The sequence below is a fragment of the Alexandromys fortis genome, unplaced genomic scaffold (assembly GCF_014885135.2).
Source record: "Alexandromys fortis isolate MF-2015 unplaced genomic scaffold, M_Fortis_MF-2015_v1.1 scaffold_70, whole genome shotgun sequence".
Classification (NCBI taxonomy): Eukaryota; Metazoa; Chordata; class Mammalia; order Rodentia; family Cricetidae; genus Alexandromys; species Alexandromys fortis.
Genome location: NW_026067955.1, coordinates 715,469 through 738,451, shown reverse-complemented (window position 1 = coordinate 738,451; position 22,983 = coordinate 715,469). Strand labels below are relative to the sequence as shown.

The 22,983-nt window shown below is 45.2% G+C and overlaps 3 protein-coding genes across 4 annotated transcripts in view; all 3 read right to left on the bottom strand.

Annotated features, from left to right (window-relative positions):
* Window positions 1–12,940, bottom strand: part of Edc3 (enhancer of mRNA decapping 3) — a 43,162-nt gene extending 30,222 nt beyond the window's left edge. The window contains exons 1-3 of one of the 2 annotated variants that reach the window (XM_050152061.1): window positions 12,874–12,940; window positions 9,066–9,247; window positions 3,667–3,986 (exon numbers count right to left, since the gene is read on the bottom strand). In XM_050152061.1, the coding sequence (XP_050008018.1) occupies window positions 3,667–3,986; window positions 9,066–9,229 (484 nt within the window). In that variant the 5' untranslated portion in view covers window positions 9,230–9,247; window positions 12,874–12,940. Of the gene's footprint in view, window positions 1–3,666; window positions 3,987–9,065; window positions 9,248–12,784 lie in introns of both variants that reach the window. The other variant, XM_050152060.1, reaches the window with a different exon arrangement.
* On the bottom strand, window positions 2,199–3,015 carry LOC126507549 (coiled-coil domain-containing protein 12-like). The gene is made up of 2 exons (XM_050152097.1): window positions 2,616–3,015; window positions 2,199–2,539 (listed from the first exon to the last, which is right to left on the bottom strand). The coding sequence occupies exons 1-2, from the start codon at window positions 2,970–2,972 to the stop codon at window positions 2,396–2,398; spliced, it is 501 nt and encodes a 166-aa protein (XP_050008054.1). The 5' UTR covers window positions 2,973–3,015; the 3' UTR covers window positions 2,199–2,395.
* Window positions 12,941–16,794: 3,854 nt separating the features above from the next.
* LOC126507531 (cytochrome P450 1A1) lies at window positions 16,795–22,447 on the bottom strand. The gene is made up of 7 exons (XM_050152055.1): window positions 22,037–22,447; window positions 19,429–20,279; window positions 18,826–18,952; window positions 18,650–18,739; window positions 18,432–18,555; window positions 18,199–18,285; window positions 16,795–18,052 (listed from the first exon to the last, which is right to left on the bottom strand). The coding sequence occupies exons 2-7, from the start codon at window positions 20,263–20,265 to the stop codon at window positions 17,764–17,766; spliced, it is 1,554 nt and encodes a 517-aa protein (XP_050008012.1). The 5' UTR covers window positions 20,266–20,279; window positions 22,037–22,447; the 3' UTR covers window positions 16,795–17,763.
* Between the last annotated feature and the right edge of the window lie 536 nt (window positions 22,448–22,983).

Genomic DNA, 22,983 nt, shown 5'->3' with positions numbered 1-22,983 from the left:
TAGTCAGATTATTGTGGGCCCCCATGTGGATGCTGGGAATTGAACCTGGGTCCTCTAGAGAGTAGCCAGTGCTCTCTCTTAACTGCTGACCCATCTCTTCAGCCCAAAGTAAGCATTCTTATAACTTAAAATGTTAGTTCTGACACAAATGTCACATCACAAGCTAGAACTAAGGCAGCACACTAAAACCTTACTACAAGGCCACTGAGACTAAATGAGGAACTAAAAGGACAGTAAGTGACATCTGGAACTTTCTTTAATCAACTCTTTAATGTGGGCTCCAGAAAGCAGCTCATTCTAAATTCTGCCTTTTAGGAGGTAATGCCTTACTTAGCCTTAACATGACTCTAGTTTATGAGTTTCTATGTTATTAAATTCCCAATATATTTTGCCATATTTCTAGAAATAAAATGCACATAAAAGTAAGAATAATGTAGGGCTGGAGAGATGGCTCAGAGGTTAAAAGCACTGACTGCTCTTCCAGAGGTCCTGAGTTCAATTCCCTGCAGCCACATGATGACTCACAACCATCTGTAATGAGATCTGGTGACCTCTTCTGGCTTGCAGGCAGAACACTGTACAAATAATAAATAAATTTAAAAAAAAAAAAAAAAAAAGAAGAATGTGCTGGAAAGTTTTGTGTCAATCTGACACAGGCTGGAGTCATCTGAGAGGAGGGAACCTCAACTGAGAAAATGCCTCCATAGGATCAAGATGTGGGCAAGCTTGTAGGGCATTTTCTTAAGTTAGTGATTGACAGGGATAGGGACAGATATTATGGGTGGTATCATCCCTGGGCTGAATTCTATGGGAGGGCAAGCTGAGCAAGCCATGAGGAACAAACCAGTAAGCAGTACTCCTCTGTGGCCTCTGCATCAGCTCCTGCCTCCAGGTTCTTGCCCAGCTTAAGTTCCTATCCTGAATTCCTTAATGATAAACTGTGATGAGGAAGTGTAAGCTAAATAAACCCTTTCCTACCCAAGCTGCTTTGGTCATGTGTTTCACTGCAGCAATTGTAACTCTAACTAAGACAAGAAGTTTTATCATTTAGAAGCATTTTTTAATATTTATTTTTATTTATATGTATGTATATTTTGCAGGTACCCAAAGAAGTCTGGAGAGGGGCTTTGGGGCTGCAGTTACAGGCAGTTGTGAGCCAACTGACTTGGGTGCTGAGAATTGAACTCAGGTCCTCTGTAAGAACAGCAAAAGTGCTCCTAGTTACTGAACTATCTTTCCAGGTCTAGAAGTAATTTTTAAAATTGTATTTATTTTATTACTTTATGCACGAGAGTTTTGCCTACATGTACCACATGTGTGCCTGGTGTCTTTGGAAATCAGAACAGGGCACTGCATCCCCTAGGACTGGAGTCACAGACAGTACGAACCACCATTTGGATGCTGGGAAGTGAAACAGGGTCTTCTACAGGAACAAGGCTCTTAACCATCAAGCTGACTATCCAGGCTCCCTAGAAGGAACTTTTAAAAGACATTTATATGTATTTAAGGAACGATAAGAGATGTGAACAAATCTATTATGGATCAAATTACATTACTCTAGAACACGTTAAAAAACATTACAGGTTCTAGTGACCCATCTACGTTTCACGTAGAATTCAATAATCTGTTACTAGCAATCAAAACCAGAGAGCAATATATATCCATATATGTTCTCCTTAATGTTCTAGTGGGGACAGTAAACACAACAAAATTTAAGTGATCTGTTTGGGGGCCAGTGAGATTATTATAAAGGTGTTTGCCACCAATCCTGTCAACCTGAGTTTGATCCCCAGGATCCACATGCTGAAAGGAGAATCAACTCCCACCTCCACATGTACATCCCTGCACACATACACATAAATAAACGTGCTGTAAAAAGAAATAAAAGTGAAAGAGTCCGTTTGGGCTGGGGCTGGAGCTTGGAGACAGAATGCTTGCCAGGTATGCACACAGCTCTGGGTTCAACCCATAGCACTTCAACAAATAACATACTCAGTCTGTCAGAATGATGGTAACAGTGATGCCTACACTAGCCCCTCCTCTCCGAGAACAGAAGTCTTACTCAAGAATTAACTAGAGCTGGGTGGTGGTGGCGGCACACGCCTTTAAATTTTTTTTAAATTTTTTTTTTTTTGGGGAGTTTACTTGTCTCTATTTCCAGAAGCTAAAAAAAAAAAACCTCAATATACACACATATGTACAGGCCTCAGCTCTGAAACACTCACAGTGGTGGATGCCCTGGGGACGAGCTGGCCTCATCTCAAAGAGGTTGAGACTTGACTGGGCTAGCTTAGTTCTTGAGACCCGGAAGTGCTGGCCAGCCTAAACCCACCCCTGGCTAAGACCATCTTCCCGCAGGACATGGGTGCTGGGCAGATGGGACATGGAGAACACCTCAGTCAGAATCACAGGCCTCTTGTCCAGTGGTGGCGTCCACTGCAGAAGCCAGGCTGTCTTGTTGGCCTTTGAGGCGTTCACGGATCAGCTCTGCGATGGCTCTCTGGGTCCTCCGCTTTTCTAGCTTCTCTAGCTTCTTGGCCTTTGAGGCGTTCATGGATCAGCTCTGCGATGGCTCTCTGGGTCCTCCGCTTTTCTAGCTTCTCCAGCTTCTTGGCCACATCTCTCTTGAGATCCCAATCAGGTTTCCGGGGTGCCAGGTTAGCCAGATCCACTTCCTCAATGACAGGCTCTGGCTTGGCAGCCTCTAGTTGCTCCTTCACCTTCTCTTCCACTGCAACTGGTTTGGCCTGGGGGACCCTCCTCCTCTTCAGGTCCTCATCCTCCGGGACATAGTTGCGAAGCCTGAGACCCCTGTGCTTCCCATCTTCTTCCTCTTCTCGGAGCTTCTTGGTCTGTGGCTCCCCATTGTCCCTGTCCTTGCGTCCGGTTTTCTCCCGGAGGGCCTTCAGCCGTTCTTTCCGCCGCAGCGCCTCCTCCTCGAGGAGGCCCACACCGGCGGCAGTAGCCGCCATCTTACCCGGGGCCCTGCCTTCTCTGGCACACGCCTTTAATCCCAGTACTCGGGAGGCAGAGGCAAGTGGATCTCTGTGAGTTCGAGGCCAGCCTAGTCTATAAGAGCTAGTTCTAGGACAGGCTCCAAAGCTATAGAGAAACCCTGTCTCAAAAAAGAAAAAATAAAGAAGGAAGAGGAAGGGGAGGGACAGGAGGAGGAGGGCAGGAAAGCTGGGTGTAGAGATTCAGGCTCCCCAGCACTTGGGAGTTGGAGGAGGCAGAACTATCAAGAAGTTCAAGGACAGCACTGACTATGTAAGGAGGCTCCCCGGGGTACATGGGACTGAGTCTCAAGAAAAAGTAAGTAGGAGCCCCAAACAATATACAAAACAAAAACAAAACAAACAAAAAAAAATTAACTAGAACAGCCTGAGTCAATTCAGACATCATAACTACCCCCACAGATTTCAAACACCAATACAGTACAGATCCCCAACTCTTCCTGAAGGAAGGTGGGCAAGAAGCTTAGGAATACCTCTAATAACTCATTTTCTTTTCCTTGGTATCTTAAGGGATTAGCCCTAGGAAGACAGAAGCGTACTATATTTTTGTCAAACTCTGCCAGTACCCCACTTTACAAAATAAAGGATTAATTTAAAGAGCTTACAACACGGAAACAGCAGGTTATGAAAATGGCAATTTGACTGTACTTACAAGAGTTGTGCCGACGACGGAAGCTTTTAGACTGACTCAAGGATTCCATGTGCCTGTCCACATAACTCTTTGAGCACTGCTGCTGCTGAGGAGAAACGGCAACATCCTGGCTCTTCACATCTGTCCTCTTAGGGATGTTCTGAGGGGTACTACTGGAAGAGGTTGGCTTCTTGACCACCTTGCCCGTACCATTCTGACTGATACCCACTTGGTACCCAACACCAGAAGGGCCTAATTCTGTCTGATGAAGGTCTCCAAACTGTTGGTTGTCTCCAGGACCTGGTATCTCCAAAATTTTTAATTCTGTAATATCACCTGCCCTGAAATACACAAAAGTCCGAGTCTCAAAATTATAATTGCAATAGAAAAGTGCTAAGGATGAAGCTGGGATTAATGGAAATCAGTTACCCCTCTGCAAAACTGTACTTCAGGGAGCTATTGGACGTAAAAGCTAAGAAGGTAGCAGAGCATTTAGAGACAGTGCTCAGCCACCAATTTTCAACTCATACTCTACTGGCCTTTAGAGAGAGAAGCTGTTAATAACAAAACTCTATAGCCATTTTAGATTTTCAGAACGTTAGTGGCTTTTTAAAATTATTTCACCCACTTGTTCATTCAATGGGCATATATAATGTCTTTACTATGTGGTAAACCCTGGGCTAGGAGCAGGACATACAGAGACACAGTACACACTCATAAACAACTCAGTCTGGGTACTGGAAAAGACACATGTAAACAATCGAGTGTCAAATACCAGGACAGAGATAAACACAGGGCACCAGAGAGCCCAGAAACAAAATACCTGAATTCACAATGCATATGGACTAGTTAAGCTATGTCAGGGTGTACAAGATGGGAGGAGGGAAAAGTGAATCAAGCAGAGAATAGTAAGGAGAAAGACATCTCAGCCAGAGGTCCAGAGACTACGAAAATGTGACGTCATCCACAGGAAGAACTGCCAATGTTGCCTATGGTATCACATAAGGGCAGAACGCTGATGGGGGTCATCAGGAAAATAAAACTAGGGCCCAGATCATGAGCACAATGGGCTTTTCCCATGGCAACAGGGAGGGAGAAACCAGCAGGGCACCCAGGCTCCTGCTTAGAACCTTCCCATCTGGAAGGCAGAGGCAGGAACTCAATTTTAAGGTTAGTGTGATTTACATAAAGAGTTAAAAGATAGTTAGGACTACAAAGACTTGTTTCAAACAAGTCAGAAAGAATCCTTATTCTTCTCCTAAAGTCCTCTCCTGTCATATGGCTGTCTGCTACCATGGGGGATATCCATGCTGGCAACTCAAATAGTGTGGCTTTTCCCACACTGAGTAGCTGCTGAGATAAGGGTTTTCTGTCAAACTCTAATAAAAGTATCCTCTCAAGCTTATATTTGGGGAAAAGGTTTATTTTCTTTTTTCTTTTTTGAGCCTGGACATGTGGAATATGCTAACAGATCTCTGAGTCTGAGGACAGCCTGGCCTACATAGTGAGTTAAAGGTCAGCCAAGTCTACACTTTTAAGACCCTTTTCTCAAAACAAAACAACAAAAATGTTTTTCTCTTGGGCTGGAGAGATGATTCAAGGTTAGGGAGACTATTCTTCTAGAGGACTCACACTATAAGTCCAGTTCCATGGGATTCACTACCCTCTTCTAGCCTCCCTGGGCACCAGGCACACATGCGGATACAATGTATAATGCAGCCAGATACTCAAATGAATAGATTCTAAATTATTCTTTACATTTTACATGTACTTATTCATTGCATGGGGAAGGGTAGAGATGGGGGGGCAGGGTGTCTCAGTGTGCACGTGGAAGTCAGAACACAACTTTGAAGGAGGTGGTTCTGGGATCTGAACTCAGGCTGGCAGGTTTGTTGGTAAGAACTTGGCTTGCTGAGCCATTTCACCAGCCCAATCTTTCCATTTCTAACTCTGGTGAAAGGTGCCAACACTGGACCTCTGGAAGAAGAAACGTGCAAATAAGCAGCTGTTCAGCTTCTAAGTCTTCCATTGAGGACATACTAGAGATTCAATTGGGAAGGACCAGGCCACAAAGTATCAACAGCTCAGACAATGAGTTCACAGGACAAAGATCTGAGTTCTTACTAAAATACATAAAAGAATACACAAGAGTGCCTAGAACCCAGCTTAATCTGTGGGCTGTGGCTCCACACAGGTGAACTTGGGGTTTGGGAAAACTTGGCAATAGTAAGACTTCTGAACATGCCATGACCAGAAAAGAACTAAATCAAACATATCACAAATCCAGTGTGCTTCTGCATACTCTGCACTGTGCATGCCGTCATGCCCTCCAACCCACTACTGCTGACTCAAACACTGCAGCTCCAATCGGAGACTACTACACACTATACAGTGTAGGGTTTCTACTCTACAAAGATTGTTGGCCTCATAGAAACATAATAGTCTTATTATGAAAACAAAGTCTTTCAATATTTTTCTACTATCATTTCTCAATATGTAAACATCAAATTAGCAAATCTCCAAAATGTATAGTGTTACAAGTTTGTTGCTTGAGTTACTAATTTAAGTAACTTAAGTTTCATCTAAAAAACGGAAAAAGGCTCACACCTTTAATCCCAGCACTTGGGAGGCAGAGGCAGGCATATCTGAGTTCCAGGACAGCCAGTGCAACACAGAGAAACCGTCTCAACACACACACACACACAACTGGAGAAATGGCTCAGTAGTTGGGAGCACCTTTGGCTCCTGCAGAGGACCTGGGTTCTATTCCTAGCACCCATATGGCAGCTCACAACTATCTGTAGCTCCAGTTCCAGGGGATCCAATGTCTCTTCTGACTTCCTACATGCATACAGTGCACACACATACACTTGGGTACACAATATACACATTAAAATAATTAAATATTTTGGTTTTTTGAGACAGGGTTTCTCTGTGTAGTCCTGGCTGTCCTGGAACTTGTTCTGTAGACCAGGCTGGCCTTAAACTCAAAAGATTTGCCTATCTCTGCCTCCCCAATACTGGGATTAAAGGCATGCTCTACCACTGCCAGTTAACTACATAAAATTTTCTCTTTTTTCTTTTTCTTTCGTTTTTCAAAACAGGGTTTCTCTATGTAACAATCCTGACTCTCCTGGAACTTACTTTGTAGACCAGGCTGGCCTCGAGCTCACAGAGATCCACCCACCTCTGCTTTCCCAGTGCTGGGATTAAAGGAATGTGCCACCACCACCTGGCACATAAATATTTTAAGAAAGTTAAAATGAATTTTGCCTTAGGACAGAATTTTCATAATTTCTCAAATGTCCCTAAATACATTTCCATTTATGCTACATTTGTGAATCAACATTCCCCGCACTGACAACTATAAGATCAGTATCATCAGTTAAAGTGAAAAAATAAAGTATTTTGTGTACTACAGCATCAAATATTTATACAAGCTTTAATTCTCTATGTAAAATAAATATACATACCTACCTCATTAGTATCCAAATACACTTCACATTTACTAAGTGGTAAAATTATAAGAATACCAAAGAATTATTTTAAAATAAGTATCTTTATGACTGAAAAGCAGTAGATGTTTTGTTTGTATACCTACTTCCTATAGCTATATGCTACAGTTACTTTAAAATGTCTAAGAACCAGACATGGTGGCTCATTCTTTAAATCCCAGTGCTGGGGAGGCAGAGGCCACCAGAACTCTGTGAGTTCCAGGCCAGCCTGGGCTGCATAGTGAGACTCTGTCTCAAGAGTCTGAGAAAAAAAGAGTGTTTAAGTAGAAAAAAATTAGAAGCTCTGATATGATATTGAGGGGGAAAAATACAGAATCCAGAATAAACCAATCTTTGAATCTGAAAAGAAAAAAATCTTAAAGGCAAGCTGAAGAAACCAAGAGAAGAGGGCTTCTGAATTTGACATTACATCATCTGTAGTTTGGCAAGAGAGAATCCAGGATGATGATAGAAAAACACAAACAAGGGACTGAAAAATAAAGCTGCAAAACTGAGTAAAGACAAATTATTTTCATCTAAACGAGCACGGCTATAAAGGGAAGAGAAGGATAGGGCACTGTCTTTAGCTAGTGGGAAATAGCAGGCGGGTTGCCTCACCTGAGGGAGGTCAAACGGTAGCATACAAAGAGTACAACCAAAGTTGATGCTGAAGACACAGAGAAGATGAAATAAGGTCTCGAAGGAGGCAGAGTGCATCTCAAGCACAAATGAAGGGGCCAGCCCAAACACAAGGGCTACTTCCAGAGACCACAAAGATAAGCAGTTAACAGCAGGCGGTATACCAGGGCTAGAGAGATGCCTCAATAGTTAAGAGCACTTGCTGTGCCTAGCAGTGGTAGTGCACACCTTTAACCCCAGCACTCAGTGAGGCAAAGGCAGACAGATCTCTGTGAGCTCAAGGCCAGCCTGGTCTATAGATCCAGGACAACCAGGGCTACACAGAGAAATCCTGTCATACAAAACAAACAAAAAAAAAACAAAAGAGAACTTGCTATTTTTTGTTTTGTTTTTATTTTTTCAAGACAGAGTTTCTTTGTGCAGCTCTGCCTGTCCTGGAACTCGCTCTTGTAGACCAAGCTGGCCTCGAACTCACAGAGATTTGCCTGCCTCTGCCACCTGAGTGCTCACTTGCTGCTCTTACAGAGGATTCAAGTTCAGTTCTCAGCAGCCACACTGGCCTATAACTCTAGCTCCAAGGCATCTGACCCTCTTCTAGCTCTGCAAGTAACTCAACAGTACGTACCCTGAGACACACATGTACCCTGAGACACACATGTACTTGTGTAATTAAAAATAATCTAAAAAATTAAAAGAAAAATACAAGTACTCAAATATGAAGGAACTGTTCAGGGAAATAAGGGCACTCACACCTGACAGCCTCACTTTGGGAATATGCATACAGGAGGCTGACTCTCAAAGTGAAGGAGATGAGAGCGTCAAGAGACAAGTGAGTGAGCTCTACTGGCAAATATTAAGAAAAGAACTCCCCAAAACTAAGGCCTTTAGTTATTAACTACCATGTGCTTCTGGGGATAAATCATATATCTCCAAAGACAAACACATTTATGCTAAGGGGGAAAAAAACTGATGAGACCTTTGATGTAGAAAAGCACACATAATACTGAGAAAAATTTTGAAAAGTGATGCTGAATTTAAATAAAATTCCATGTCTAACAGAGGTTAGAAACAGGTGAACACTAAATCGTTAGCTCGAAATTGTATTATAATGTAAAGTCTCCACTGAGAATAGCAACAGTACTCTAAGGCCTGTAAAACTATGAACTCTCCTTGGCAAGACTCAAGGCAAAACAGAGCCCAGCTGAGAAAACACTGTCAATCAGACCCCGATCCCAGCACCACAAACCACCAGGCTGGGTTCTTAAGGGTGCTAAGCAGCACACTTACCGAAAGGTGACTTCTGGAACGAGACACTTTACTCCATTGTGGAAGGGCCGCGTAAGAGAAATGGTCTGGCCGACCTGATCCACTGCTGACACTCTTCCTTGATAGACACCCAAGCTGTCTCCACAGTTGATTGACACAATACTGCCTAGCCAATCCATAGCCATGTTCCCGATGTGGGGTCACTGTGAAGAGAAGGAAGCATTCAGTGCACCTTGAAGAAAGACTTAACTCAGCAAATATGGCAGGCTCTGCACTTAGCGCTAACTGACGATGGTCTCTTTTAGACTAATTCAATCTTGTGTAGCCCAGGGTGACTTTGAACTCACAGAGATCCCTCTGCCTCCCAAGTGCTGGAATTAAAGGTGTGTACCACCAGTGCCTGGCCTCTATGGCTAACTAGTGTGGCTAGCTCCACACTCTGATCTTCAGGCAAGCTTTATTTGTTAAAGTACAAACAAAGTATCATCACATCTTACCACATAACTTGCTGGCCTAAATTAAAACTAGTTACATAGACCTCAAACTCACAGAGATCTGTCTGCCTCTGCCTCCTGAATGCTGGAGTTAAAGAAATATACCACCATGCCCAGCTGAAAAGACCTTAGTTCTAGTGCTGGAGGTATGGAGGGGAGGCAGAGACAGCCCAGCCTGGTCTACACAGAGAGTTCTAGGTCAGCCAGGACTACATAGTAAGTAAGACTCTGCCTCAAAAACAAAAAACCTTTTTTAGTAGGGACATGCAAATTAATAAGCAATATTGATATATGTATACAAAGACCATGTAGAAATCAGGCAGTGGTGGCACAAGCCTTTAATATCAGCACTCTAGAGGCAGAGCCAGGGGGAATCTGAGTTCAAGGCCAGCCTGGTCTACAACGTTGAGTCCCAATACAGCCAGAGTTACACTGCCTTAAAAAAACAACACAACAACAAAAAACAAAAACAAAAAAGCAACCCAAAGACCATGTTGTTGTGTTAGTATATGCATTGCAGATAATGGTGCAGAATCTTTCAAAAGAGAAGGCTGGGGATGTGGCCCAGCAGTGGAGGAGTATTTGCCTAGCAAAGACAAGTTCTGGGTTTAATTTTTAGCACCATCAAAACTCTTAAAATATTGAAAAGCTGAACAAAAAAGGTTAGAGAGAAGGCTCAGCAGTTAAAAACACTGGCTGCTCTTCCAGAGGATCCCAGTTCGATTCCCAGCATATATATACTGTGGTTCAGGGGCCCTGATGCCCTCTACGGGCCTCCTCAAGGACTGCATACACATGATGCACAGAAATACATTCAGTTAAACACACACATAAAAATAAAATAAATTTTAATGAAATAAATTGCTACATATAAAAGACACTTACTCTAGGCTTATTTTCTATTCCTGACAGATTTTGCCTATTTCATATCAGAGTAGCATACATTTTCTTGCCTATCACTTATACTCCATCATAATCCTATTTTGGCATCTGCTTAGGTATTAGATAGATGCATTATAAAAAGCTGTCATGAGAAAAATAACAACAACAACAACTAGAATTTAACCTAATGAACAAGTTTCTTTTGCTTCTCCAGTCAATATGTATCTTTAGTGCCCTGATCTTTTACATTCAAATTTATACTGTGCTAACTACGGAATCAAAAGGTTGACACTTTGAAAATGTGGCTTTTAGTGATAAGTGCAGGTTTTTAAAATCTGGCTCTGTATTAGTGTGCAACTGTCCATTTTTATTGGAAAATCTCCCATAAAATATACTTTTTATTGAAAACTCATCAAACAGCTTTATTCTATAAGGAAAAAAGTTCACATGGGCGTGGTGGTGCATGTCTTTGTAATGCCAGCACTTGAGGCAGAACCAGGAGGACTGCCGCCGAGTCTGCGGTCTGATTCCAGCCTGATTCAGAGAGCAAGTTCCAGGCCCTCCAGGGCTACACAGAGAAGCCAGGTCTCAAAAGAAGCAACATAAACCAACCAAAATTTCCTAGGGCTGGGCACGAAGCTCAGTGGGAGAATGCTTTCCAGGAATGTGTACATGAAATTCTGGATCTACACCCCAATACTGCCAAAAAGAAAACTTTTTCATTACGCAGACACTAAATATACTTCAAACAGTGTAAACAGTGTGATCACTGCCCCCACTGGACTACTGTGACTAGTGTTCTGGTGACTACTCCGAGGAAGTGTGTTCCTCATTACAAGTCTAAGGCCTCCGTGTCAAAAAGCTACAGTTGAAGCAGGATCCATAGGAGCTGCAAAGGATTCGGGGTGGGGGATTGGCAGGGGTATAGAGTTTCTCTATGTGGCCCTGACTGTTTTGGAACTAATTCTTTTGACCAGGCTGGCCTCGAACTAAGCAACCTGCCTGACCACACTTGCCTAGCGCTATTTTTTTTTAACCTGTAGTGTGTGTTTTGCTGGAGATCAAGCCCAGCGCCTGCGCTTATTGCTAGACAAGCTCTGTCACCGAGTTAAATCCCTAGCACAGGATAAATCTTGAGACCTTTTACTTTTCCATCTAGTTATAAACCAAATAAAACAAAAAACCCAAAACAAAGACAGAGCCTCACTATGTAGCCAGAGCAGGCTCAAACCCAAAATCCCCCAGTCTCAGCTTCCTGGGTACTGTGATTACGGGTATACATCACAACATCTGGTCATCCAAAAATGTGCACAGTAATCCCCCATTGAGCCATGACCTAAACATCACAGGGGGCACCACTGGGTCTCTACAAAGGCGCAGCTATTCTGACACCATGAAAGATCAGTCTACGCTGCTTTCAAATGTCACAGAAGTTGACGTGGGTCTGGCTGTCATTCGTCACCAGTACATCTGTGAAACAGGGAGCAAGCGTTAACCACACTGTCTGGACTGTATTGTTCGGGGACACCGCAATTATTTAAGCCAGACTACTAAAATGAACAGCTGGATTATTTTCAATCCTGAGTTCCTGCTTAAATACCTAACTTTTTACTTGTGTTCTTGTTCATATTACACAGAAAATCAGAGCCAAAGTTATCAGAAACTGTCAGGTAGAGTCAGGCATAGTGGTGCACACCCATAATCGCAGAACTCCAGAGGCTAAAGCAACTGGACCCAAACGGGAGACTGTCTTGGTAACGCCAAAACCAAGAATGCTTGGTAGTTAACAAGTCATCCCGGCACTCAGGAGGCAGAGGCAAGAGAGTCTCTGCGCGTTCCAGGCCAGTTTGGTCTGCATACAGAGTTCTAGACCAGCCAGAGTTACATAGTGGAGTGTCTCCAAAACGGGCCGTTCTTTGCAAACACTTTTACTTCAGAGAAATCAACAAGTAGGAATCCTGTGCCCAATACATAAAACAAAAACAAAAAACTGGGTTACACACACCTCACGATTCCAAATGCGATACTAATAGCTCAGGGAAAGTCGCTTCTACTGTGGAAAGATCGAGGCTCCTATTAGCTCTGCACTTGGGAGACTGAAAACCAACTAACGAAGCCAATAAGGACTATTCCTCCAACACACCCCAACACTTGCCCGCGACACACACACACACACACACACACACACACACACACACACACACACACACACACACACACACACACACACACACAGAGTTCTTGCCTGCCAATGTAAAGGTCTACAAGGCCTGGAAGCCCGCAGCCTAAAAAGCAAACTGAGTTGACCACCCCGGAAGCGCCAACCAACGAGCACCGCGAACACCCGGCCTCCCCCGCGCTCACCTCCCCACCGTCTACCCCAGCCTGCGCGGGACACCACACCGAGGGGATCCCACGACGCCAAAACACCACCAAAGGGGCTTCACGCCCACCTCCACAGTCACAGAAGCAGCCGCCAGCACCGCCGCCGGAAACGCCCCCGCGCCTCGCCGATCCGGGCGATGTCACTTCCGTTGAAGCGTAATAGGCTGGCGCTAGGAGCCCAGAGGGTGGGACTCCCACGAAATTTGAAAGGATGCAAACTGAGAAGGGAGCTAGCCAGCGAACAAGAGAAGAAAGTACGGAAATGTGCTGGTTAGTTTGCCAACTTGACACAAGCTAGAGCTATCTAAAAGGAGGGAACCTCAATTGAGAAAATGTCTTCATAAGAATAAGATCCGGCTATACGTAGACCTGTAAAGCATTTTTCTTAATTAGTGATTGATGGGTGAGGACCTAGCCAATTATGGGTGGTGCCATCCCGGGGCTGGTGGTCCTGGATTCAATACGACGGCAGGTTGGGCAAGCCATGAGATGAGAGCAAGCCAGTAAGCTGCACACCCTCGCATGGCTTTTACATCAGCTCCGGGGTCCTCCAGGATACTAATTGTCTTAATGAACAAAAACCCAGAGTTAGATATTAGGGGGTGGAAGCTGAAGTCAGAGAAGTAGTTCGGCCAGCAACTAGAGACAATATACCTTTACCAATGCTCAGACCAAGGGGGCGATCCTATCCTCAGACTTCGCTCTCTGACTTCAGGTACGATCCTCAGACTATAATTGTCTCCACCAAACTTCAGACTGCCTCTGTCTCCACCAAACCTCAGACTTCAACGAGTTCCAGTCTCTTCCTGCCTTATATTTCTCTCTCCGCCCAGCCATATCACTCCTGTTCCCACCTCCCTGGTGTTGGGATTAAAGGCGTGGAATTCCAAGAGCTGGGAGCACCTTTGTATGAGCTGTTTCTTTTTTAGACAGATTCAATCTCGCATAACCCCAGTGTGGTCTTGAAATAACAGAGATCCCTCTGACTCAGTCTCCTGAGTCCTGGGATTAAAGGTGTGTGCCACCACTCCCTGAACTCCAGATCTGGATTAAAGGAGTGTGCCATCCAGCCTCAAGATCTGGATTAAAGGAGTGTGCCATCCAATCTCCAGATCTGGATTAAAGGAGTGTGCCATCCAATCTCAAGATCCACATCAAAGGCATGTTGTCTTCTTGCCTCAAGATCCAGATCACAGGTGCGCCCTCCATTTCTGGATTGTAGTTCATTCTAGATATAATCAAGTTGATAACCAAGAATAGTGTCATTCTCTTTGGGGGTCATTTTCTTTCAAACTACCACAGTGCACATACATACATGCAGGTGAAATATCCAGTATACATAAAATAAATCTTCAAAAATTAAATTTTTATGAGCTTATAGATTCAAACACACTGGAAGGATTTTAATTTATGGGAAATTTTTTTTGAGTCAGTGTCTTGCTATGTAGCCCTAGCTAGATTCAAACCCAAAGCAATCTTCCTGCCTGAGTTTTGAGAATAAAGGCATGTGCCACCATACCCAGTAGAAATTATTATGAATAATCAAACTGTCCTATTAAGAATTTGAAAACTGCTCAAGCTGGTTCCAGAGTGATTCAACCCACTCCGGGAATTTTTGTAGCAGCTCTACCATCTGCCATGACCAAGTGTTCCAGGATTGTCTTTTTCACTACATCTTCTGTCCCAGATTTGTGGGCAGTTGTTTTCCCTAGAAGCCCTGGATCACAATCTGGGTATTAGGAAGTTAGAATGCTCATTTCTGTGAGCTGGCCTCTAAGATCTAGGTTGTTAGCCAGGCATGATGGATGGTACATGTTTGCATATCCCAGCTCAGGAGGGTAAGACTTGAAGCTCAAGAGCTAGAGCCAGTCTGGACCACAAATTGAGACCCTGTATCTGAAAGCAAACAGATCTAAGAAGTTAATAAAGAAGCAGACAGAGATGTATCATATTGGTTAAACCTCTGTGTAACAACAGTCTCTTCTTTTTACTATACTCTAAACTCCTAGCTCCTTAAGATAAAGGGGATGATAAAGTTGAATACCATTATCAATTCTCATTTGTTTACCCCTCATCATACTATAATCTCAAGAGAGCAATAATAATATCACCGTCTCCAAGGTTATGAACATCTGCGAACAGTTACACGAGTTGTTTTTGGCTTTTTTGTTTGTTTGTTTGTTGATTAGTTGGTTGGTTTTTCAATACAGGTTTTCACTGTTTAGTGCTGGCTGAACCAAAACTCGCTCAATAGACCAGGCTAGCCTCGAACTCAGAGATCCCCTGCCTCAGGCTCCTAAGTGCTGCAATTAAAGGTGTGTGCTACATAAATTGTTTTACATATGCTATCCAGAGTCCTTAGTTTTAGAATTCTATTTTAACATTCATAATCCATTGTTGTTGTTGTTTTATGAAGGTTTACTTTTTGTAGGTATGTGGGTATTGGGCAGGTATATGTACATGTTAGGAGGGAGTTTCCTTTGGTGTTAGAGTTACAGGCAATTGTGAGCTGTCCTACAAGGGTGTTGGGAGTGGAACTTGGGTCCTCTGGAGGAAAAACAAGAATTCTTAACTGTTGAGCCATCTCTCTAGACCTCCTTGGCTTGCTGCTGCTTTGTTTTTTTACAATATTCATAAAGTTATACAATCATCACTCCTATCTTTAGAAGAGATTCTGCACCTCCCAATTCCCTTTGCCCTGTGTTCCCTGATAATCACTAACCTAATTTCTGGCTATATTAATTTGCCTATTCTGGATAGTTTATAGGCACCTCTACATTACAGCATAGAATACAAATTTGCTTGTTGTTTCTAAGTGGGGTCTCATGTATTCTGGGCTGGCTGCAAACTTTCTGTAGCTGAGAGTGACGCTTACCTTCTGATCATCCTGTCTTTAGCCACTGCTTACTAGAATTACAGGTGTGTACTACTACAGAAACTCTTGACTTTGGCCATGCTAGACTACTATCCAGCTGAGCTACATTTCTAGCTCCAAAGTTTTTGTTTGTTTGTTTGTTTTTAAAGAAAGCTGTAAGAATGGTAACTGGGCACCATTGTGTCCTCTGACTTTGGTTTGCTCCTTATGGTGGCCTGAAACTCTTGGTGAGTGGAAACTGTCTACTCCAATCAGGAAGCACGAATGGTAGCTGCTAGCCACTACAAGCTGTTCAAGAAGGAAGCTGAAGGGGGTGATACTAGGAAGGATCATATCCCAATATGCATGTCCTCTTAGCACGTCAGCCAGAAGAACTTCTGACTGTGCAGCTCTGGCATACACCCCTGCCTTACACTACCACACTGAGATTCCTGAGGGATAAGGCTTTTTGCATTGATATGCAAGCCCCTCAAGAGACTGCTTCTCATCCTTAAAGAAGGCTCTGCTCAGATGCCTCCCAAAGACCCCAGTATCCCTTCCCACCAATACTATCCCCAGCTTTAGAATCCACGTTCCCTGTGCAGGACTGGTAAAGCCCCTGGTTAGCATGGATTAGATGATATGGTTGTGGATCAGACCCTCCCACCAGCGTTAGGGGCTTCTGAAAGCAGACTTGTGTTTAGAGTTCAAGAGAATACACTCTATCTATGTGTGACAAGCTAGAGAGGCAGGCACCACTAACAACCCGCCTGAGAGCAGTCCCTTCACCTCTCTGTTGCCGCTCCTCTCTTCCCAACGGGAAAACACAACATAAGATTGAACTCTATCTAGGTGTGAATGTAGCTTAACTTCAGGTTGAAAACCTCTCCACATGGCTGGGCAGTGGTGGTATATGCCTTTATGGATCTCTGTGAGTTCAAGGCCAGCCTGATCTACAGAGCAAGTTTTAGGACAGCTAGAGTTGTTACACAGAGAAATCCTGACCAAGAAAGGAAAGAAAGAAAAAAAGAAAGAAAGAAAGAGAGAGAGAGAGAGAAAGAAAGAAAGAAAGAAAGAAAGAAAGAAAGAAAGAAAACAAAAAACAACAACCTTTCCATGTATAATACTTCCAGGTAATATTTTATTTAGATCATGTAGGTATTGTCTATATATTTTTGGATACTGGAGTTAGGATTTTCTATGTGGCATTAAGTGCATTGATCTAAAGCTCTTAAGATATGACTAATATAAATGTATAAGCAAAATACTGGCTAAAATAAAAAACTTACATATAAACATTTCTTAAATGAACATTTTATACAGCAAAGAAGAGAGACCAAGAGCTGGTGTAGTGGTCCACGACTGTATCCTAGCACTTGGTAGGTTGGCAAAACAGGAAAAAACAAACAAACAAACAAGGAATTTAAGGCCATCCTTGGCTGCACAACAAGTTCAAAGGCAGCGTGGGCTACATGAAACTCTGTCTCAAAAGTCATGCCTTTGCTCTGGACCTGGTCCTACTGCCCAGAGAGTCTGTCCCTCTGTTCTTGGATCTTCCTAGACACAAGAGTCAGCATTTCTGAACAGGAAGAGGGGCTTTGCAAGGACAGGGGCACCTTGTTTATTCCTCTGTAGAATAAATAAAGGTGATCCCGACAGACAGAGTCCTAGACCCATGTGGGAAGGATGCTCAGCGACTGACAAGCACACCTCTGTGGCAGTATTTTGAGCCGTCTTCTCCATCTATTCTGGGTAGATCCCAATTGTCAAAGAAACGCGAAAGGCCCTAGCATGACCCGCTTAAAGCATTTTTCAAACAGGACAGCCACTCGAGAACCCAGAGAGCTCTTTGGAAGTTGTCTGAGGTCCATGGACCTCCTTAACCTTTCAGGCCTCCTAGCTGATGCTGAACTTGGGGAGGCTCTGAAATTCCTGTGGGCCTTGGCTGTGCCCACTGTCTGTGGTCAGTATATAGAGAAGTAACTCCAAAATATGAGGCAGTCATGATTCCCCAGAATCAGTGTTTCTGGCTGTAGTTAAATCCCTGAACACACCCCCTTGTCTGGTGACCATATAAGGCAGTCTAAGCTTGGAGATGCTGAGATCAAGAAGACCTCATCTGCACTTGGAAGTGCTCACAGCGGGCATGCTTTAAAGTCAGTCCATAGATAGGAGTCATGTCCACCTTCTCCCCCGGTGACACGCTGAATTCAATTTGCTGCAGCAAGATGGCTAGGAAAAGAAAGACCTCCCATCGGCCAATGGTCTCTCCAACGCACTTCCGCTTGCCCAATCCAAAGAGAATAACCTTCTCACTGAGAACCTTGTCCAAAGTGCCATTGGGGGTGAGAAACCTTTCAGGCCGGAAATTGTTTGGGTCACCCCACAGTTCCCTGTAAGCAAAGGAAAAGAGTTGAAGTAGATGTTCAGGGGCTTATTAGCATCAATTAGGTAAATCCCCAAGAAGAAAAATAGTCTGAAGCCCAGGAGAGGATGGACCTTGCCCACCCAGGAGTTTCCACTGCCCCTGTCAACTTACTGGTCATGGTTAATCTGCCACTGGCTCACAAAGACACAACGTCCCTTGGGGATATAGAAGCCACACAGACTTGTATCTCTTGTGGTGCTGGGGAAAGAGGAAGCTTAGTCAGATTGAGGGACACAGGAGAATCTGTCCCCTATCTCTCATGTCATGTCCCTCTCAAGAGCCTTAACTGGCTGTGCATATTAACTAAGGTCTAGTATCAAATACCAATAGCTCTATGGCCTGACCTGTGGGGGATGGTGAAGGGAAGGAAGGATGAATGTCGGAAAGTCTCCAGGATGAAGGCCTCCAGATAGGGCAGTTGAGGTCTGTCAGAAAGTCGGGGTCTCCGATTCCTGCCAATCACTGTGTCTACAGAATACAGGGATTCAAGAGGATTAAGGGCTTGCCCAGACTTTATCAGGGTCCCTGCACATAGACTCCTTTGAGTGGAACCAACACCTACCTAGCTCCTCCTGGATCTTTCTCTGTACCCTAGGGTTTGTTACCAGGTACATGAGGCTCCAAGAGATTGCAGTGGTGACTGTGTCAAACCCTGACCAGGACAGAACAGAGGGAGAAGTTAGGGATGTGGCAGCTTCGGGCACCTGAGCACAGAATGATTCACTGAAGAGCACACACCTGCTCCAAAGAGGTCAAAGACGACACTAATGACCTTATCATCTGACAACTGGACATTGGCATTCTCATCCAACTTTTTGTCCTGACAGTGCTCAATGAGGCTGTCTGTGATGTCCCGGATGTGGCCCTGGGAGGCAAAGAGCACAAGGTGAGACAAACCTCAAGTCTAGCCCTACCTCTCCATCTAGGCCTGGTCCCTCCCTGCCATTAGTGCCTTTGTGCAAGAGCTGACACTCTGAGGCTGCTGTCCTACTTGTCCTTTCCCTCTCCAAGTCTCCTTCCTACTTCAGAGAACTGGTGGCCCCAACTCACGGGACCCTTGAGGCACAGAGCCTGACACTCTTAGTATTAGACGTTTTAAAATTTTTATCTACTATGAGTCCAGGAGACAGGGTTTTAACTTTTCCTGGTCCAGCAAGAACTGGACCAGAACTCCAATTTGGTGGCTTTTGTCTGACGGATACACAGAAGGATTAGCCAAGAAAAGTTCTAGGGCCCTGGTGAGAATGGAGTGTACTCTGCCACTGGCTTTAAGCTTGTCTGTGATGTTTTGGCCCTGACCGAGCTGCTTCCCACCACCACCTGCTCCTCCACAGCCTCTACCTTCTCAAATGTTCTGTAGTGCTCCTTGATTAACTTCTGCATGAAGCTGTAGACCTTCTTATTCAGGTCCTTGAAGGCATCCAGGGAAGAGTTAGGTAGGTAGCGGAGGACAGGGATGAAGTCAGCTGGGAATCCAGAGGCAGTAACTTCCCCAAACTCATTGCTCAGATTGACTATGCTAAGCAGCTCTTGGTTATCATGGTCATAACGTCGACCAAAGCACATGGCACAGATGACATTGGCCACTGACACCACCAAATACCTATAAGGGTCGAAGTGGCCATCCTCTGCCATCAGCTTCTGGAACTTGATAATGAGGTATTCTGCCTCCTTGCTCACATGCTCCTCTAAGTAGCAAGAGGATGCAGAAGCTGGGTCTGAGGCTATGGAGAAACTCTTCAAGGCATTCTGGGCCAGGCGCCTCCGGGCAGCCCATACTGGTCCAGAGTCTGGGTTGAAAGTCATACTCTGCCCATTAATGATTAAATTAAAGCTGTAGAGGTCTGGACGGCCCTTGAAGTCATCCCCCTGACGCACCAGGGCCTGCCGGATGGTGTCCAGGCCACTCAGCACCACCACAGGGGTGGAGCCAATGCGGATCTGCAGCACGTCCCCATACTGCTTGCTCAGCTTGGTCAGAGACAGATGTGGGTTCTTCCCCAGGGTCAGTATGTGCCCAATGATGGGCCAGCCCCAGGGCCCAGGTGGACTCTTCAGGCCTTTAGGGATGCTGGTCCTTGTGGCTCTGACCACCCAGAATCCAAGGCAGAAGGTGGTGATGGCCAGGAGCAGCTCTGTGGCTGACAAGAAGGTTAGAAGTCCTTGCAGGGAAGCCATGATCTAGGCGGCTGCTGAGAGGAGAGGCAAGAAAAGGAAAGACAGACCATCAGACTGAGGGTGAGGGACGGATTTCCTAAAGCATCACCATGCTGGTCAAGGAAAGAAGCCCGTCACTGGGCATGGAAGGAGACAGGGATTGTTTGTTGAGCTGCCACTCTGTGCCAAAAATTCCTCATTTCTTTTTCCCCACATACAGAAAGGCTGGAGTCTCATGGACTGTCCAGCTACTATCACGGGTGTCTCCCCTAGAAAATCAAAAAAAAAATTGAGTTCTCAGGTCTCTCTGTTCATCCCAGGATCTAAAGAATTCCACTTAACCCTGGTAGAGGACAGGGATGCAAGGGGACAGAAAATCAGTTCCCAAGCCACATTTTTCTCAGCTCTAGTGCTCTAAGTTCAACCGACCCACACTTTAAAAAGCAGCTAGATCGAGTGTCGATAACAGTAATCGGGGTGGGCTCTTTGTTGTTCTCAATTCTCATGAATAAACAGCCTGGGCTTCCCCCACTTCTTCAGGTCATAAAAAAGCAAAAAATAAACCGGAGAGTTCTACCAGGCTAGGGTTATAAGAAAACTATCTCCTGGAGTCAGAAAAGCCAAGAATGGATCTAAACTTAACAAAAACTAAGAGGACACTTTTCTTTAGCCTTGCTCTAGAAAAGGTATGAAAATTTACAGATTGCCCTAAGGCTGTGCCCAGCCAGGAGAGTCGCTCTGCAGTGCAGGTCAGTCACTTTACCTTTCAGGCTTCAGTTACATATGGAGAGAGGTAAGACAAGATTGCCCATGTCAGCCGGGAGCTGGTTGTGCAGGCTTTTTAATCCCAGTGCTCAGGAGGCAGAGGCAGGTGGATCTGTGAGTTCAGGGCCAGCCTGGTCTACAGAGAGAGTTCCAGACCAGCTAGAGCTTAACAGAGAAACCCTATTTTGAAAAAAACAAACAAATAAAAGATCACCTAATTCAGAGGGTACAGATGCTAGGAAAAGAAGATCTGAATCACATAGGACAAGAAGATGTACAGTTCCTACCCTAAATACTACAGCCACCTTGAAGTGAGGGTCTTCCTGGAGAAGTTGACTCACAAAGCACACTAGAAGTTCAATTCCTTCAGAGCAGTTGGGATACAGTCAGCCTGGTGTGCAATAATCCCTCCTTCTACAGAGCTGGTATCCCCTTTGTAAGGTGGAAGAGCCAGGGGAAATACAACTCTTGTTTCCACCAGCTAGCAATCTATCAAGCTGGCTGTATCCCAGCAAGGATGGAAGAGTCAGTCAGTGGGACAGGGAACCCCTGAGCAGTGGGTGGTTCCAAGGCTCCTGCTGAGCACGGCAGAACTCTCGGCTCTGCCATGCTAGCCTTTGGGAGGGTGGAGGCTATCAGGGGTAGTTTTGAAATAAGACGGAGTACACAGTAAAGTTCAGTGCACCTCCTCTATCCACCCTACCCACCCAGAGAAGCCCTCTACCCTATTGGCAGTCCTGAGGAAGGGGTTACTTGTGCAGGATGGGGAAGCCCCCAGAGATCAGTGAGGCAGTGGGAGTTGACCTGAAAGTGTAGGGTATCTCATTTCCATCTAAAGATCTGACACTGGCTACTGGACCTTAGGCAAATCCTTTTAGTTCTTTAGCCTCAGTTTCTCCCCTAAGGAATTTGCCTGGTCACAATAAAGGTTCTTAGTGTCTCATCATGAAGGAACTACCCAGCACCCCATCATCCAAACTTCCTTTTCTTGGGACGGAGGGGCAAACCAGGAGCCCCCAATACTCACCTTCGTCTGTTGAGGAGGTGCTGAACCCACGAGTGGTGTCTGGGGATCCCAAGGAGGATCAGTGAAGGCTCCAAGGAACTACCTACCACCTTCAGGGTCAGGGTGAAGGCACCACCACCTTTATAGGACTGTCTGTGGCCACGCCCTCTTCCCTGGAGCCCAGTGGTGGGTCAGAGGGAGGGGCAGCCTTAGGGAATGCTCTAGGCAGCAGGGGGAGGGGTGAGATAGGCAAGACGTTGTTGTGGGCTACCTGATGTAAGCGCTGGCATATAAAAAAGTAAAGGCTGGGGTCACCCCACTTTCAAGGTTCTCTATAGACAGCACAGAATCCTGCTAGGGAGGGGTTTGGGGGGAAATCCTGGGGAACCTAACAAGCGAATATGGGGGGGGGGCTGTATCTCGAGCCACGGGGATTCCTTTTCACTCTTTTTGTGCCCGGAAAACAATGGGTGTGTAAGGTTCTCTCGCCCACTTTAAGCCAATGGGTGCCAGGAAAGGCTGGTGGAGGGAGAGCTGCTGGGTGGTGACTTCGTGTCTTTCCTTCCCTGGTTCCTGAGTCCAGGCTCGCGTGAGAAGCGCAACGACCCCAACCCCGAGGTCACGTACAGGAAGGCGAGTGGCGCCATAGGATGACTATGTCCCCCACAGAGAGTACTGGCTGAAGTTCGTGCTGCTTGATCTAGGGGTGGGGATGGGTGGCGGGCATGCAGATTGCACCTCTAGGGTCACCTTAGGCAAGCAACAAGCCTGGCAGACCCCTCTTGCAGCTCCCTCTGTGCTCCCGGAGCTTGCTAGTGTTTTGCATACAGAAACAGACCACATTGAGAAATCAGGAGACGTAGCTGCGGAGCAGGCTGCGGATAGTGGAGGAAATGGTGGAGGGAGGATCCACGCGAGTTGGCAAGAGGGTCAGGGGCCACAAAGAGGGGCGGGGGGGAGGAATGCTT